The 16751-nt window shown below is 42.6% G+C and overlaps 1 protein-coding gene across 1 annotated transcript; it reads left to right on the plus strand.

The window, feature by feature from the left end:
• The first annotated feature begins 2167 nt into the window (after positions 1–2167).
• tcf19l (transcription factor 19 (SC1), like) lies at positions 2168–16435 on the plus strand. The gene is made up of 6 exons (XM_085262738.1): positions 2168–2382; positions 2908–3895; positions 9156–9325; positions 12768–13161; positions 13409–13904; positions 14142–16435. The coding sequence occupies exons 2-6, from the start codon at positions 3625–3627 to the stop codon at positions 14482–14484; spliced, it is 1674 nt and encodes a 557-aa protein (XP_085118864.1). The 5' UTR covers positions 2168–2382; positions 2908–3624; the 3' UTR covers positions 14485–16435.
• Positions 16436–16751: the final 316 nt, after the last annotated feature.

A 16751-nucleotide genomic window follows, 5' to 3' on the forward strand; every position in this document is an offset into this window, starting at 1 on the left:
AGCCATGACTGTGAGTTGACCTGAAGACTCTTTTGTGTCTCTTTTCTCATCTTAAATCAGACTTTATGATGTGTGAGTGTAAATAAAATCATTTCAGAAGGCTTGTGTAAGTTTTTCTGAGGACTTGGCACAAAAGGTGTTTGAAGCATCTTGGAGAATTTACTGCAGTTTTTGTGGGTTTAGTTTGTTTCACAGACTTCTGTCCATCGAATCCCAGATTGAGACCCACATGCAGGCACTGGGAAAACATGCAAACTCCACGCATCAACATCCCGACAGCCTGAGGGTGAAACCAGAAACCTTCTTGCTGTCAGGCAACGCTGCACTGCGCTACCACCGTTTTTCACTTTTATGCTGTCTATACTTATTTATGCTGCATAGAGCTACTGGGTGTGTACAGCATGAATAAGTGTGCTGCAACTTTGAGGAAACCACTCTGTTGGATAAACTCAGTTCTGCTGTATTGAAAAGCCCTCTAGACTCAGTTTATAATTCCAATTCGATCAGACCACCAAACAAAGGCCTAAATGAACACATATTTTTCTAGAATATCTTAAAGACTACTCGACAACATGAGGAATACTTTCTTTTTCAGTTGTTCTTCTCATTTACAAAGAGACCCATTTATAAAACAAATGAGAATAAAGAAGATAAATAAGCACAATTTTAAGAAAATGCATCAGTTTTACCACATTGATTGAATCTATTACATTATAGTTTATAACAGTGGAAAACCACAACACCTGCACATGTGGAGTTTTTGGAATGAAGTATTACTATTTTATATTTTTATCATTTAAATAAGTTGTCTAGCTCTGGAAATACTTTTAACTTTCTATGCGCTTCCACTCCTGTGTAGCAGGCACATGGAAGCTCCACCACATGGGAATAGCAGTTCATTTTATTAGAAAATTAGAGTAATTTTGAACTTCAATTCAATTTTCACACTTTGCAAAGCCAGCGGGCTGAACTGGATTCGTCGGCAGGGCAGTTCTGGCAGGCCGTTGTCATCCGCTGGGATGGCTGTGGCTCAGAGCGGGTCATCCACTAGCAGGAAGGTTGGTGGTTTAATTGCCGGCTGCTCCAGTCTGCATGCCAAAGTATCTTTGGGTAGAATACTGAACCCTGAGTTGTGCTTATTGGAGTGTGGATGTTAAATATAGAGTTTAAACGTAGAAAAAGTGCTTGTATTAGTGTGCATGTATATGGGTGAATGAGATATAATGTATAAAGTGCTTCATCTCATTCATGCTATAAAGTGCACATAAGCTGAGTCCATAAGTGCTTTAGAGACAAACACATTTCCATTTCAGGTTTTTACAGAACCCTGTTTCAAAATACAAGAAAATGTCAAAATCATAGTGTGGTTATTAAAATGTGTTCAGAATTTGCAAATTGACAATGAATCGTCTCATTGTCAATTATTACCTCTGGCCCTCTTCCACAGTGTGTGTTTTTTATCCTGTCTTTCTGCCATCACCCCCAAATGGTCGAAGCAGACGGCTGCCCCTCCCTGATCCTGGTTCATCCTGTTAAATAGGAGTTTTTCTTTGCCACTGTCATCAAGTGCTTGCTTGAAGGGAATTGTTTAATTATTGGAGTTTTCTCTGTTCTTGTTGGGTCTTCACCTTGCAATAAAGCACCCTGAGGTGACCGCTGTAGCGATCTGGCGCTATATAACTAAACTTATTAAGTTTATATTATTGCCTGTACAGGCATACACAGTATATTGCTACAGCGCTCAGTTATTATACAGCTTTACTTAGATTTAGTAATCAGATCTATACCAAACTTTGTAGTGCTGCACAGCACCAGCATCTACCGCTCTAACAGTATTTTCCTCGTTTTTTCTTAACTTCAGGTCCTGTTCACAGCTCTTTGTGAGAACAGTTTAAGCTGCTTTTAAATATGTTGCTTTGTTGTTTTCCCTGTGTTTGAGTTTAACCCTTATTTGTCTGTTAAACTTCTGTAAACTACTTTTACTGCTCACTGTGCGGCAGATTGGCCTGCTGAGCTTGAGTAAAGTGGCTAGCCCAGCTGTGACACTTGCGTCGGGCCTCCTCCTCCGGCCGGGCCGCTCCTGCTCCCGCTGAAGGCGCCCTGGCCCGCAGCCAATCGGGGCGGGGCAGGACGTGACGTCGCTTCTCGCACAAGGAAGCTCCCGGAGTGGCGCGCCAAATTTCAAAGGACTTCCTCCTGGGAGGAAAGACGGCGAGAAGACCCACCGAAGTCCGGCAAACAGCGGCGACAGAATACCGCAGAAAAATAAAGTTAAGCCGGTGTTTTATGGGTGAAACGCCCCCGCTGAGCCGTGGAGTGAGTCAATCTGCGTGGATCTGAGGATTTAAAGACATGAAGTCGGTGCGCAGCTTTGTCATTGTTGTAAGTGGCTGCTTTGACTTTCACTCCACCTACAAGGAACTAACGTCAGCTAGCTTCAGCCTGCTTCTGATCGGCAACCACTGCTTATCTTAAACCTCATTTTAACGCCAGGCAATCAGGGCTTCGTCAAATATGCGCATTTAAACGAGAATATATTGAGTTTTTATTTGAAAAAGCGAGTTTTTTGTGTGAATTTGTTTCGGTTTGTGTGCTTTGCTTTGTGTGCTGATCCCGTGATTGTCAAGGAGTCTGCAGGCAACTGATGCACGATGCAGCCACCTCTTAAAAAAGTGCAGCTGACAGGGTTTTTCTGCTCTGCTGTACAGTTAACACAAGTGTGATATCCTCTTACTTCACCTGCTGCACCGTGTGATGTGACAAAAGGGGTTTTAAGCTTTTCTGTCCTCTCTAAGTGTCAGATAAGTTGTATTTCTCAGCTGTTTTTTTTCCTCCTTCAGACACGAAGTGGAGCAATTAAGAAAAAGCACCTTACATCTGAGTGACTTTTCTCTTGTTTTCTTTCAGATTAGACAGTCCCCAGCTGGTGCACCCTGTCAGGCTTCCCACATGTGAGTCGGCTCATGTCAATTGATGTCAGCGAGCCTGGGATTTTAATCTCCTCCACACACACAAACGCACACGCACAGAGATCAGGCCTCTGCTGACAGCTGCTCAAACCTGAAAAATATTAGTTTTCCAGCTAAAAGTCCGGGGTTTAATATTTGCGGTACGTTAGCGTGGGCTCGGTCCGCATCACAGCAGCTCTTTATTCTTGGGCCCACCGTCTTCTAGCCTCCACTCCACGGGGGATTTAGTCTGTTTAAACTGGGCCTCATAACAGAGTGTGGGAGCTCATTTCCACACTTCACCGGCTTATATGCTACTCTATATCCTCATTACTTATTCATGTATGCACAGGAGGACACAAGAAGACATCAGCTTTCCATACTAATGCAAACACCTGTTGCTCAAAGCGGCTGCACCTGTCTGTAACTTTCACACTCGCTGCTTTCTGGTGCATGTCAGGAATATTTTATCGTCAAGTATAGATCGCTGGTAGCTGTCAGTGCTCTTGGGTCGAACGCAAATGGCTTCATTTTAGCTCTTCTTCACTAGCACAGGTTTGTTCAAAAATGGATCGTAACTTGCTCTAACTCAGGGCCTGTCACAGATCAGGGGTGGCCTCTGGGTGGGGCAGGTTGGGGGGGGTTTCGTGGTGGCAGACAATCGCAGGCTTCAGCCATGCTGGCTGGGGTGCAGCCGTGCTTCCAGCTGCTTCGGATCGGGTCGTCGGCAGGCGAATCTGCGCGGGACCTGTACACCTTCAGGCCGGCGCAGAACCACTCGGTGTTCCGCCTGGGTCGAGCGGCGGAGCTGTGCGACGTCACACTGGACTCGCCGTCGGTGTCCCGCATCCACGCTGAGCTCGAAGCCGAGAGGGAGACGGGCGAAGGAGTCGAAGCTCAAGAGGAGGAAGGATGGAGGGTCCACATTAAGGACAGGAGCAGCCATGGTGAGACACGAGGGCTGAATCACACACACCCACACACACACAGCATCACAGTCAACCTGAGATTCTCACACTTTCAACCTTCCCTCAGTCATTGTGGAAGAGAATGAGGTAAAAACACACCTGTTTACAGGAATAACACCACTTCTACTGAGAACGGAAGAAGTATTTTATTAAAGTCAGGTTGAAATGAGTGTGAAAACACATTTCAGTGAACTGACATGAAAAACAGTCCTCAAAAAATTCTAAGAATACAGTAAAAAATGTCCTTTAGTTTGAAACTTTGACAATTTATTCAAAGTTATCAATGAGGCTTCAGCACGTCTGCAGGACTCTCACTCAGCAGCCTTCAAAATGTGTCGCATCTTCTCTGGAAATATAAAAATCAAACTAAAAAAAATGAAACTAAACTGAAACAGAAATCTTAATTAACCCTCCCCTAAAGCTCTGTTGTGCACTCGAGCAGTGAAAACATTCTTCTTCTTATTTACCGACCGAATTATCAAAACGAAGTGAGCCATTACGCTCCTGAACACAGCTGTAGGCGTGCAGGTAAAGACTCGCGTGCATCACGAACAAAGAGCATCTCTGGAACCTCAACTTCAAAAACTTTTCTTATCGCTGCCCCCAGAACTTTTATTTTATCGGAACCGTTACAGTTACAGAATTTTTCAGCCCACCGAGAAGCATTTTAGTTTGATTTGTTTAAAAACAAACAAACAATCAAACTCAAATTAAAGCGTGTTGGTGATAAGGAATTAATTAAACTCAGTTGTTCCTGATCTTTGACCCTGATTTTACCATCCATGCAAGTGTGAGCACGAAGCATGACGTTAGCTTCAAATGGATTGTGTACACGTTTTATTTGTAATTATAAATTTGAATGCATGTATTTCTCCTCTGCAGTGCTGCAATTCCATCTGTTTTAAAGATGCTGCTTATTTCTGTGCTGTAACTGATCTAAATGGCAGTCCCACTGTTTGGTTTCAAAACACCAAAAAATTTGATAAAAAAAAACAAATCAGCAGCCGTGTCCTTCTTACACAAATCCTCACCTGGTTCCTCAAAAACATCCACAAACCTTGTTGTGAGCAGTTTCGTGTAGGAACTGTTTACTACTCGGTTACACCTGCTAGCGTATCATTCTGAAGGAAGTAAATGGGCATTTAGCCGTGACGAGGGGCTCCTGCTAATGACAACGTGACAGGATGTAAACACTGACGGGGTTGCCCCTCAGCTGTGCTGTAATGTTGGTGCCATGGTTTGTTGTTGTAGTTTTTAGAAAGCAAATTGTCCTAATATGAAATGATTTAAAACAAGCTCACGATTTTTGCAGATGTATTTATTTCTTTTTGGGGTAACTGTGCATTCTGGGAAGAGACTTGGCTCCACTTTTGGTACTGCAAGACAAGTTGCCATCTGGTTCAGTTAAATTCAAGTGAAAGCAGCATCTCTACAGCAAACCAGCAGAAGATAAAATATGCATTTAATATAGGGGAAAGTTCCTCTTTACATCTTAAACAAAGCATAACGTGTATCAGCTTTGAGGTGCGCAGTGTAAGACACCTGACCTGTGAGTGTATGTTTCAACACCTGTTATAGGTGTTGATTAAAGAGCACAGGCTTGGACTCTTTCATCCAGAGAGCTTTCTTCCAGAACCTCAGAGCAGTCCAGCGTTTGGAGGAGTTTCTGGATTTCTTCTTAGCAGCTGCTCTCTTTAAGCATCGTTTGTTCAGTCGTCTGCTCAGGTCTATCTGGAGATCTATGAATATGATCTAGAAGCAATTACCTGTAAAGGTCAGAGGTAAATGAGCATCCTTCTGTCTGGTCTTCTTCCTTCTAGCACTGACTTTTAGCCTGACATTCTCTTCAGCCTGCTTTCGTTTTCTTCTTCCTTGACGTATTTTTGTAAGTACGGCTCCCGGCAATCAACTCCGAGGCATACTTGACCACACTGCAAGAGCACTTTTTACCCCATTTGTTTCAAAGGCCGGCCTGCATCACAAAGTGGTTTAATACAGCCTCTTTCCTGTTCGGCACGTTCTCTGCATTTTAGACACTTTACTGTTTTTGAACAGGAGAGAGAAATTTCTAACTGAAGTCGTGTTTTTGTAGCAAAATTCGAGCCAAAACACAGAATCTCTCTGAGAAGTCAGAACTCAAACAAGCATAAAATTCAACCACTGAAACAAATGTATCTGCTCAGGAATGCAATTAAATAGTTTGGAATTTGACATCTTAACTAAAAAAATAATGATGCGTGTTACTTTTTTGTAAAGCAGTATATTTGAAAATTCATGGATAACAGTAACAACAATGATGTTTTAGCATTGAAATGATGAACTGACCAGTACAGAAACATGGAGTGATTTTGGTAATTACCAATACTGTGGTATAAACCTGACACTGGGTAGTGATAAATATGATAAATTTGTCAAGCTTCTGGTTGTCAACTCAAATATCTAACGAGCCAATCACACGGCAGCAATTTATTTAGTCACATACATGTGATCAAGTTGATCTGCTGAAGTTCAAGCTGAGCTTCGGGTGAAAGGTGATTTAAGTCAGCGGTCCCCAACCCCCGGGCCTCGGACCGGTACCGGTCCGTGAGTCGTTTGGTACCAGGCCGCGAGAGTTGAGGCTCAGGTGTGAAACGTATGGTTTTCAGTGTTATTTTATTATCGGTTTTTATCGTTTACCGTTTTCCTGGGTCTTTTCACGTGTGTTATGAATAAATTTTCTTTTTTTCGGTACCGGTACTAGTTTTATTTTGTTGTATTTATCCGCGACACCTTAAAGGCCGGTCCATGAAAATGTTTTCGGGCATAAACCGGTGCGTGGCGCAAAAAAAGGTTGGGGACCGCTGGTTTAAGTGACTTTGATGATGTTGGACATCAGAGGACACCAGACTGCTTCATACAAAGGAAACGGTAGCTTAAATAACCGTTTGTTACTAGCAGTGTCTGCAGAAGAGCATCTCTGAATGCATAACATATCAAAGCAGATGGGCCGCAGCAGCAGAAGACCGCACCACCTGGGACGCCACTATAAACAGGAAACTGAGGACACAGATCCAATGGGCTGTATCCTCAGAACTGCACTACAGAAGAGACTAGAAAGGGAAAGGATGACTCTATCCTGGCTCGTATCAGTCGTTGAGGCTGCTGGTGGAGATCTAACAGTGTAAAGGATATTTTCTCTGTACACTTTGGGCTCCTTAGTACCCACCGAGCCTTCATTAAACACTACAGCTTACCTCAGTGTTGTTGCTGAACATGTCTATTCCTTTATGACAGCAGTGTGCCCATCATTTGATGGCTGCTTCCAGCAGAGTAATGCACCGTGTCACAAAGCTCAAACTGGTTTCTTGAACATGACAATGAGTTCACTTTACTTGAATGGCCTCCACAATCACCAGCTCACCTTCAGGATGTGGTGGAACTGGAAATTCACAGTGATGCGCAGCAGCTGTGTGAAGCTGTCCTGTCAACATTGACCAATATGTCTGATTAATGTTTCAGCACCTTGTTGAATTTGAACCAAAAAGAAGGCAATTACTGGTATTAACGAGGTGTACCTAATAAAGTGGCCACTGAATGTGTGTATGCATTGCTTCACACCATCCAGTGAGGTCGCAACACGTGATTCTATATTATTAACAGGATATATATCTGATCAAAAGATTACCTTTGTTATTAAAATGTCAGAGTCTATGAATATCTGTGGCGGCGTTATCAGATGATGCCGACCGGTGTCAATGCGAGAATGCGCGCGGCTGCTCTGTGCAGCTGAACGGGCCGCAGGCTCACCGTATAAAAGAAATGTTACGCTTAAGAATAGAGCTGACAGAAAATATTTGATTAATTGTTCAGTTTTCAGACGGAAAATAAATTAAATGTCAGGCGTTTCATAAATGGATTAATCAGCGATGTCAGTTTACAAGCAAACATGCCAAACATGTCTCCGTTCCACATCTTTTTCTACTTACAAATCACATTTGGTTTGATTACAGCTGTTGGTCATGCAAATAAAAAGAAAAAAAGTTTATAAAATCCTGGCTGATTCTTATAAATCAGCCAGGTAAAATAAAAGCTTTAACTATTGCGTATCCGAACAGTCGGGGCTGACACGAACAGATAGATGCATAGATTTCTGTCAGATGCCGTAATGCAGAAGCATCATCTGTCACTGAAAATGGACCGACTGTGTTTGCTGCAGGACCCCAAAAAGCCCATTCAGAGCCTGCAGGAAAGAAAAGAGCCATCAGCTTCAGCCTCAGTTAGAAATAATAGGACAGCCTGATGGATACAAAATTGTGCAAAAAAGGCACCACAAAAACAGGAGTTTAAGACATTTGGTTTGAAACTTAACAATACCTGCCGCCAGGTGCATTCTGCTGTGAATGAAGACAATTAACATGTTACGCGTTCACACGCCGGCTTTGAAAAGCAGTCGCACCGAGGAGGTCCATTTCATTCGGTCTCAACGGGTCGTTCACAGCTGAGAGTGTGAAATGGACCAGTAAACTCAACTTTCAGGAGAACAAATAAAAGCAAATGTACAAACAGAAGAACCAAACAAAAAAATTCATGAGTAATTCAGGACACAAGATAGAGTCTGAACCTCAGGTTGCTGAGAGTCGTCAGTGCAGTCTGAAGTAGACAGGAAGATGCACGGAGTGAGGAAGGGGGAGATTAAGAGTGAGCGTTGCGTCTTCATTCAGTCGCTGTCCGACAGGCTCAGAATCTAAACTGCACCCTTACTGCCTAATTTTTCAAGTAATTTCACAGTCTGTTTCCCACATTTTTCATTTTTGCTATTAAAGTTACATTTTAGTATTCGCCCTGCATTTCTCATTTTGTGCTGTGCTGTCATGGCCGTGTGATTGCCTTGTAGCCTTCCAGCTCCTCAGTTCTGGGTCCATCTCGCAGACTGTTTTACATTTCTCCTAGATTCTGAAAGCTGTAAACACACAGTCACCGAATGACTTTATTTCAGGGCTCTGCTCTCATGATTTATTCTTTTTTTTTTGCCCCTGTCAGATTCATATATTAAAAAGCTCTGTGAATATCTAGCCTCCGGTAACGTCGGCCTTCAGTTGTAAAACTGTTGCTCGTTTGTGTCTTCAGAGAGTTTCCCACTACTTTACATGTCAGTGTGACCTCCTAGAAACCTCTAAAACGTTTTATTTTGAGGGCTGATCTGTGCCCGGCAGTGTGTAGTTTAACATTTCTTCAAATCTTCTTGGTCTTGTGTTTCTAGGCACATGGGTCAATGAAGTCCGCCTCCAGCCGGGCATACAGTGGGAGCTCTCGGACGGCGACACGCTGATCTTCGGAGGCCAGACTGATCCAGGGAACCCGGAGTTCTACTTCCTCTTCCAGAAGGTTAAAGTTCGCCCGCTGGACTTCGATGCAATCACGCTTCCAAAAGTAAGTTCGTGGTTTGGAATCAACTATTTACATTCAGTATGAAGCCAGACTCATGGTGACACTTTTCTTAAAAAATAAAGATATCGAAGGTTCGTGTTTCTCACCAAGTCTGGGGTCAAAGGATAAATCTGGACATGTTCTGTCTGCTGCATGAGTAAATGCACCATGTGACACTGCTAATGTCCATATGTCAACATTACACAGTTCAGACATTCCTCAATATTATTTTTAGCAGTCTGCATTGATTATACAGGAGGGAGAAACTTACTAATCGACAAGTCTATTGTTGTATTGTATTGTATCTTTATTTGTTTCAGACATATAAAACAAAAAACAATATATACACACTACATATATTTTCATTTACAGATACGAATATATATGTAGATATACACACACACACGTATGTGTTCAGATAAACAAAAAATATATAATGAAAAACAAAATCGTCTGACATAATGTAACAATGTTTGGTCTGAAAAGGAGTAGGAAGAAGTATGAACATACTTATTAATTCCTACCCCTGCTCAACATCTTATTGATCCCACATAATTCACCTAATTCCCATCATCACATACTCCACACGATACACGAGGAGAACCTATATAAACTTGGCTACCGTGATTGATATAATTTGGATATAATTTGATATTTTTATACATACAATGGGTGATCATCTTTATCGGTATCATATTCTTCCAAAATCAGTTTTCGAAGTATTTTCATGAACTTACTAATTCCTGAGCATTGCTGTAGATCTATAGTAAAACTATTCCACAGTTTTACCCCATAAATAGTGACACAAAAGGATTTAACCTTTGACCGTGCTTTAAGAATCCTTAGATTCAATTTCCCCCTCAATTCATAGTCTCCTTCTCTGTCATAGAACATCCTCTGTATATTTCCTGGTAACATATTGTATCTGGCCTTGTACATAATTTTTGCAGTTTTATATTTTATAAGATCCATAAACTTCAGTATTTTTAATTTCAAAAACATGATGTTAGTATGGTCTCTAAATCCTGCTTTATTAATCATCCTGATTGCTTTTTTTTTAATTTTACATATTGGTTGAAGTGCAGTTTTATATGTGTTTCCCCAAATTTCCACACAGTATTCCAAATATGGCAATATAAGTGAACAATAAAGTACCCGGAGTGATTTGGAAGGCAAAAAATATTTAACTTTACTTAGTACGGAGATGCTTCTTGACAGTTTGGCTTGTATATGCTTTATGTGAGGTTTCCAGCAGATTTTGTTATCTATTATCACACCCAGAAATTTTGTATCCGAAACTTGCTCTATTTCAACATTGTTTACTAATAATTTTGCTCCTGCATCTTTTTTACAATTTCCGAATAACATAAATGTAGTTTTTTCCAAATTTAATGATAACTTATTTCTATCAAACCATGTTTTCAGTTTAATCATTTCTTGTGTGACAATTTCCAAAAGCTGCTGTAAGTTCTCTCCAGTACAAAAAATATTTGTATCATCTGCAAATAGAATAAACTGTAGTATATCTGATGTTCTGCATATATCATTGATATAGAGGATAAACAGCTTTGGTCCCAATACTGACCCCTGCGGAACTCCACAAACAATGTCCATACACTCTGATTGATATTCCCCAATTTTCACAAATTGCTGCCTGTCTCTCAAATAACTCTTTACCCATTCTAACACCACTCCTCTAATGCCGTAGTACTCCAGTTTATCAAGTAATATGTCATGATTAATTGTGTCAAAAGCTTTTTTTAGGTCAATGAATACACTAACTATACATTGTCTTTTATCTATATTGTTGGTGATATTTTCGATCAGTTCCATTAATGCCAATGATGTTGATCTATTTGATCTGAAACCATACTGACTATCCATTATTATTTTGTGTTTATCTATAAATTTGTCAAGTCTATTACTAAAGACTTTTTCCAGTATTTTTGAAAAGTATGAAAATTTAAAAACTCAAGCCAAGTTCAACAGACGAGGTTAAACAGTGAGTTTACAGATATTTTGTGTCTATTTCAGTCATTTTAAACCTTTCTTAAAAAGTTAAATTGTTCTGTTGAGTAAATCTCTAGCCTACAGAGCCACTGTTAACAATTCACTCCTGTATTAGATTAACGGGTGCTTGTAAATCAGCTGTAGGTGTGTATAGTCGTGTGGCAGCCAGTCCAGAGTGTGCCGTCCTGATACTCTGTGACAGACGGGCTCCAGCTCCTCTGCAACCCTGAACTGGAAAAGCTTTAAAGAAAATGGGCGGATAGATTCGGGTAGTGGGCTCAAAGTCTTTTTCCAGCCTCTGTACTATGTTTGCTAATGTCTGCAAATGTTAGAGGATTTCTGAATGATTAGTTTGCAGTAACATTAACGGTAGAATGACGGCCTCAGAATTGTGGTGCCCATGGATCTGTAAGCTTGTGTGCTTGCTCTGATTCTCCGTTATGCTAAAAATACAACAAATATTCCTGAAAGTTACATCTGAGTCTCGTTTTCTTAATGCACGTAAGAGTCAGATTCTGTAGCACCAGCAGCCTTCTTTGCTTGCAGGCTAACGTCCCCCAAGGCAAAAGATCACGTGACCCATGATGTAGGCTACCAAAGTAGCAGCATTAATGTAGAGGCTGTATATGGGGGAAGAAAACGAATATTCCCCAGTTGCGATAAGGACATTAATTTTAGATGCTTGTCAGAGACTGTTATTATAGCTTCTTGATTTGGTCCCTCACAGCCCTGCTGCTCTAAATACTCACTAGGAAACCAAATGTCTTTCAACAAATGCACTTTATGTGTTTCTGTTTGAAGGATTTGTTAGAAATTACAGTGACAGCTTAAGATGGGATTTCTTACAAAGATGAAAGATGTCAGTGGTTTTTAAATTGTTGTCTTTGGTCTGAGTGCCACAGACAGGTGAGTCGATACAGAAACTAATGAAAGGACTAACATGCCTTCTTCTACCTTCTTTTTTTTCCTGTAATATGTTGACAGTAATGAAAATGTTGACGTCGACTCTACCCTGTAATTTTCATCCCACTCCTGTGTCAAAGTGTGTGCAGCCATCGTTCATTAGGTGGTGCTGGGCACTATTTGTATTCAGAATGCCAATAAAAATGTACCACAATGTCTGGTAAACAATAACAAGCCCACAGAAAATCCCCAAAGCATTTTATCTATGAAGACATGGAGGCATACTCTCACTAAATGAAATTTGAAGATTAAATCATGTGCAATCGTACTTTTCTACTTCAATTAAAAAAGTGCTGATGCATGGAGTTGATTTGCAGCAAGAGGCAGAAGCAGATTTATTATCTCAAAGGTGCCATGACTTTTCTGGAAAGAAATGCATCAGCCAGACAAATTAGACTCGCACCTCTGGATATTGACATTTGGCCTACGCTTCGTGAAGGTTTAAATGAAATATTTATATCTGGTTTCCTAGGCGGGAACCTTCTCGTCCGACTTGCAGAACAGGATTAGGACCAGCTTGGACCGCAAGGTAGCTGCCAACCTGGACCTTTCGAAGCTGTCCATCAACAGAGCCACGGTCATCCTCAACTCCATCGGCAGCCTGAGCAAGATGAAGGGCAGCGCCTGGACCTTCAAGAGGAGCCACAGCCACGAGGGAACCGTCTCTGACCCCGGCACCTCGACCTCGCCGCCTCTTGCCGTGGGCTTTTCCTCCCTGCTCCCACACTCCACTCCTCCATCATTCACCTCTGCAGCTTCACTGCCTCAGACGAAGGCCCTCCCGCAGACCTCCAGGAGCAGGAGGAAGTCGGCTCACACGGTGCTGCTGGAGGACGACAGCTCTGACGAGCCCAGAAGTCGAGGAGGTAAAGCACAGCGGCGTGCTGCAGAATGACACTGCTTACTCTCTGGAGCTTTTTGACATGAAGCTGCAGATTTTTACCATGAAATTGTTTTTGGCAGCTTTTAAAAAGACTTAATATTAGTTTATGAAGTTACTGCTTTCTTTTCAAGGATTTTACTTGCAAAAAAAGGAGGGAAAAGAACAAATTAGTGGTGTGATTAGCTTCTGTCTCCACTTACATTACCTTGCTCTCTTTCCGTTGATCTTAGTTTTGGCAGGAGTTGTGGAGGATGGACAGAGAGCACGGGGGAAGAAGAGGCGGAGGCTCTACAAGTCTGAATCTGAAGGTTTCAGCTCGCCGCCTCCTCCTCAGCTGCAGCCCAAAACTCACAGCGACATCCGCAGGCCGCTGGAGGCCAAGCCCTTCCCCGTCGGTATCAGGACCATCGGCAGCTTCCACGGAGCCATGACAAACAGCAGACTCAACGAGCACCTCTTCCAGGCATCCTTCACAAGCAAACAAGAGGCGGAGAAGGTGAACAGAGTCAAGACGGTGGTGCACGGAAACATCGCGGCCTTCCGCCAGCAGAAGCCTGCCCATTGCTCCCCGACCGCAGCGAGAGGGAGGCGGAGAGCCAACAGCTCCCCCGTATTCTCCCCATTGGTGGTGGGAGGGGAGAACTACAACCTGGCCTCGCCGTCGGTGAGGATCCGCGCAGACGAGAGAGTTAGCGTGCAGTTCAACCGATTTCATCATCCAACAGGGTGAGTTTGGAAGGTTTTTCTAAAAATTCTCTACAAAGCACAGCCCTGTATGATTTTCTGTCATATATACAAACTGTACAATGTTGGAGCTTCATATTAAACAAGGCCTGAAGCTCCTCTGTGAGGCATGGAGTGGCAGCAGTTTAAAAAAACAAATGTATTTGTTCCTCCTTTTTTTTTGTGATGTCACCTCCAAGCCTTCTCATTTCTTCCTGTTTATGTTTTCCTTCCTTGAAGTAAGCGACGCGGCCGCCCCAGGAAACACCCCCTCCCCCCACGGCCTTCCCTGCCCTCTCCGTCCTCCTCGTCTTCATCCTCTACCTCCTCGGCCTCCTCCTCCTCCTCCGGCTCCTCCTCTTCCTCCTCGGACGAGGACGAAGACGACGAGGAAGAGGACGACGTGATGGTTGGCACGGTGGAGCCGTGCGCGGCGCCGCGGTGCCGGCTGCCCCAGCAGGACACGGTGCAGTGGATCCAGTGTGACGTGTGCGACGCCTGGTACCACATAGACTGTCTGCACGTCGACCGCAAGAAACTCCTGATGGACCCCAACGCTGACTTCCACTGCGGCTGTCGCTGACGGCAGGGAAGCCAAATTCTGGATGATTAAATGAAATCAAAAGCCTCACTTTGAACTTTAAAGCTGACACTTTCCCCTCCTTAAACGCTTCTTTTCCTTCAGTCATAAAGTGGAAATTAAGATTTTTGCCTTTGAAGACAGGCTGCGACTTCATCTAATGACCGCTGAGCCGCTCTGCGCGAGCACGCGGCGCTTTTCTCTCGCCTCAAACACGGCTGTTAATTCAAGAAAAGAATTTCCTTTGATATTTTTTACATCCTGATTTTACAAAGTTTGAGCATTTGTGACCCGACAGTAACAGAGTTACTCCACGAACCTGGAGCCCACTCAGCCTCAGAGCGTAGGCTTTTGGAGGAGGAGGCAAAACTCTAATGAAATGTCTCAGTTTGGATTTCATTATGGCTTTGACTGCCTGGAGAGGCGCAATCAGAGCAGGAAAACACAATGTTTGAGCACATCTCCAGCGTGGCTGTCCAGGGAGCAAATTGCATTCAGGAAAATTCAGGCCATTGCTGGACTCTATAAAAAGCTCTTTAACGTCCTAAATCTTGTTCCGCTGCCACCTTCACAATTTCAAAGCCATTAAAAACAATGTTGCTAGGTAATCAGACTTCATTGGAGATTTGAGTGCGGCTTTCTTGAGTGGTAGCTGCTGTGTAGGAGTAGATCTGTAATCATTCGACGTGAAATGCCAAGAAATGTGTCAGCAGACTCGTGTTGACGCTGCTGATGAGAAGTGCTCCTGGGATGCTAATCAAATGTTTGAAGGCACTTCTGTAGCAGCAGCTGCTGGTTTCTGGGATGTGTTTGTGACTGAGTGCAGGCTGGCAGTGTGGCTGCTGCTGAAGGCAGGACTCATTACCAGTCAGATGTCATGTCGTATAATCCGCTGATGTAACAGGAAAAAACAGACTCGTAAAAATGATCTCGTCGCCTCTGACTGGTGGGATGAGTTTTGATGTCACAGATGATTTTTAGGGTCGTCTCTTCAGCTCTGCTTCCACTTTCAAGAGACTCTTCACACTACTGAACTCTGTGGCCAAAATGGGTGCTTCAGTCCTGAGTGAAAAGTGCTGGACCTGACTGAACTGTCTCTGAACAGCAGACATCTTCACTTCGGTGCTGCGTGTGAGTATGAAATCAAAGTGTGGAACGCCAAAATCTTTCTCAAGCACCTTGCTTTTTATTTAATTCCAAATTTCTACATGTTCTGGCTCATCTGGAGTGGAAACGTCCTCTTTTTCCCACTCAAATCTGCTCCACTCTTACAGTCTTTATAATGGCTCCATCTCTGTTCACATGCGATATGATAGTGTTGTAATGAAAAGTCTGTGCTGGTGTTGTATGTGTTTTTTTCCCCCCTTTTATTGTATCACAAATGGGAGCGCTGCAGCGAGCTTAAACTGGGAAAATTTCATTTTTTTGAGCAATAACATCAAAAACAGGATGATAAAAATACAGAAATATATATATATTACATGCTAAAGTCGATAAAGGTTGATGTGGAGTGCAACATTGATTGCTTGCAGTTCACTTAACCTGGATTTAGTCAGTTTCACTGGTGCTTGGACGCTGACACAGCCTCTCTTGCTGCTTTGCTAATTGTCAGAAATCCAGCAGATGGTTGAGGGAAAAATATATTTGTGTGTGTATATATTAAAAAAATCTGTGCACTGATTTATCACTTCATTCTCAATTCAGTGGATTAGTTAAAAAAGAAATCCAAGCATCTTAATGTGCGCAAACTGTTTTTAGTAGTTTGAGTATTTTTGTCCGTTTTAATGTTCAACAACATATCACAATAAAATGAGTTTCTGAAAGACCTGAGGTTTTTTCACGCTGCTGCAATAATACAATATTAGTTATACACAGATTAACAATATGACCTCGTGTGAAATGCAAGGTTTTTGTTTAACAGTCTTAAAAATAAAAGGTTTGTTCTTTCTCTGCAGATCTTCAGGCAGTTTTGCTTTCTGGGGTCTTAAATTGAGTTTGTTTGCAGTTTTCTCTCTCTCTCGATATTTAAACGTCTGTTTACGCCTTCATGGCTTCTCTTACACGTGTGTCGTCTCCACCTGTTCGGCGTCGTGCTGCTCTGATAACGGCACCTTGGCTTGCACCTGTTTTTCCGCTTTCATGTGGCTCACCAGACAGTTAGAGGTGTCTTTAAAAGGATGCTTGTGTGACCCTCGCAGTTACAACTGTTTTAAAATGAGCCGTCAGTGAGGGCGTGAAATGTTTTAATTGCTGAGAAGTTAAAACGGGCA

This window comes from Mchenga conophoros, linkage group LG22, assembly GCF_057382185.1.
Source record: "Mchenga conophoros isolate Kocher_MC1m ecotype Shallow Benthic linkage group LG22, M_conophoros_male_GT1.1, whole genome shotgun sequence".
NCBI classification, from domain to species: domain Eukaryota; kingdom Metazoa; phylum Chordata; class Actinopteri; order Cichliformes; family Cichlidae; genus Mchenga; species Mchenga conophoros.

Bases quoted from the DNA above. Each gene is read 5' to 3' on its own strand.
- tcf19l (XM_085262738.1), top strand. From the start codon at position 3,625: ATGCTGGCTGGGGTGCAGCCGTGCTTCCAGCTGCTTCGGATCGGGTCG. The intron at 9,326-12,767 runs GTAAGTTCGTGG...CTGGTTTCCTAG, and splicing joins ATGCAATCACGCTTCCAAAA to GCGGGAACCTTCTCGTCCGA. The intron at 13,905-14,141 runs GTGAGTTTGGAA...CCTTCCTTGAAG, and splicing joins CGATTTCATCATCCAACAGG to TAAGCGACGCGGCCGCCCCA.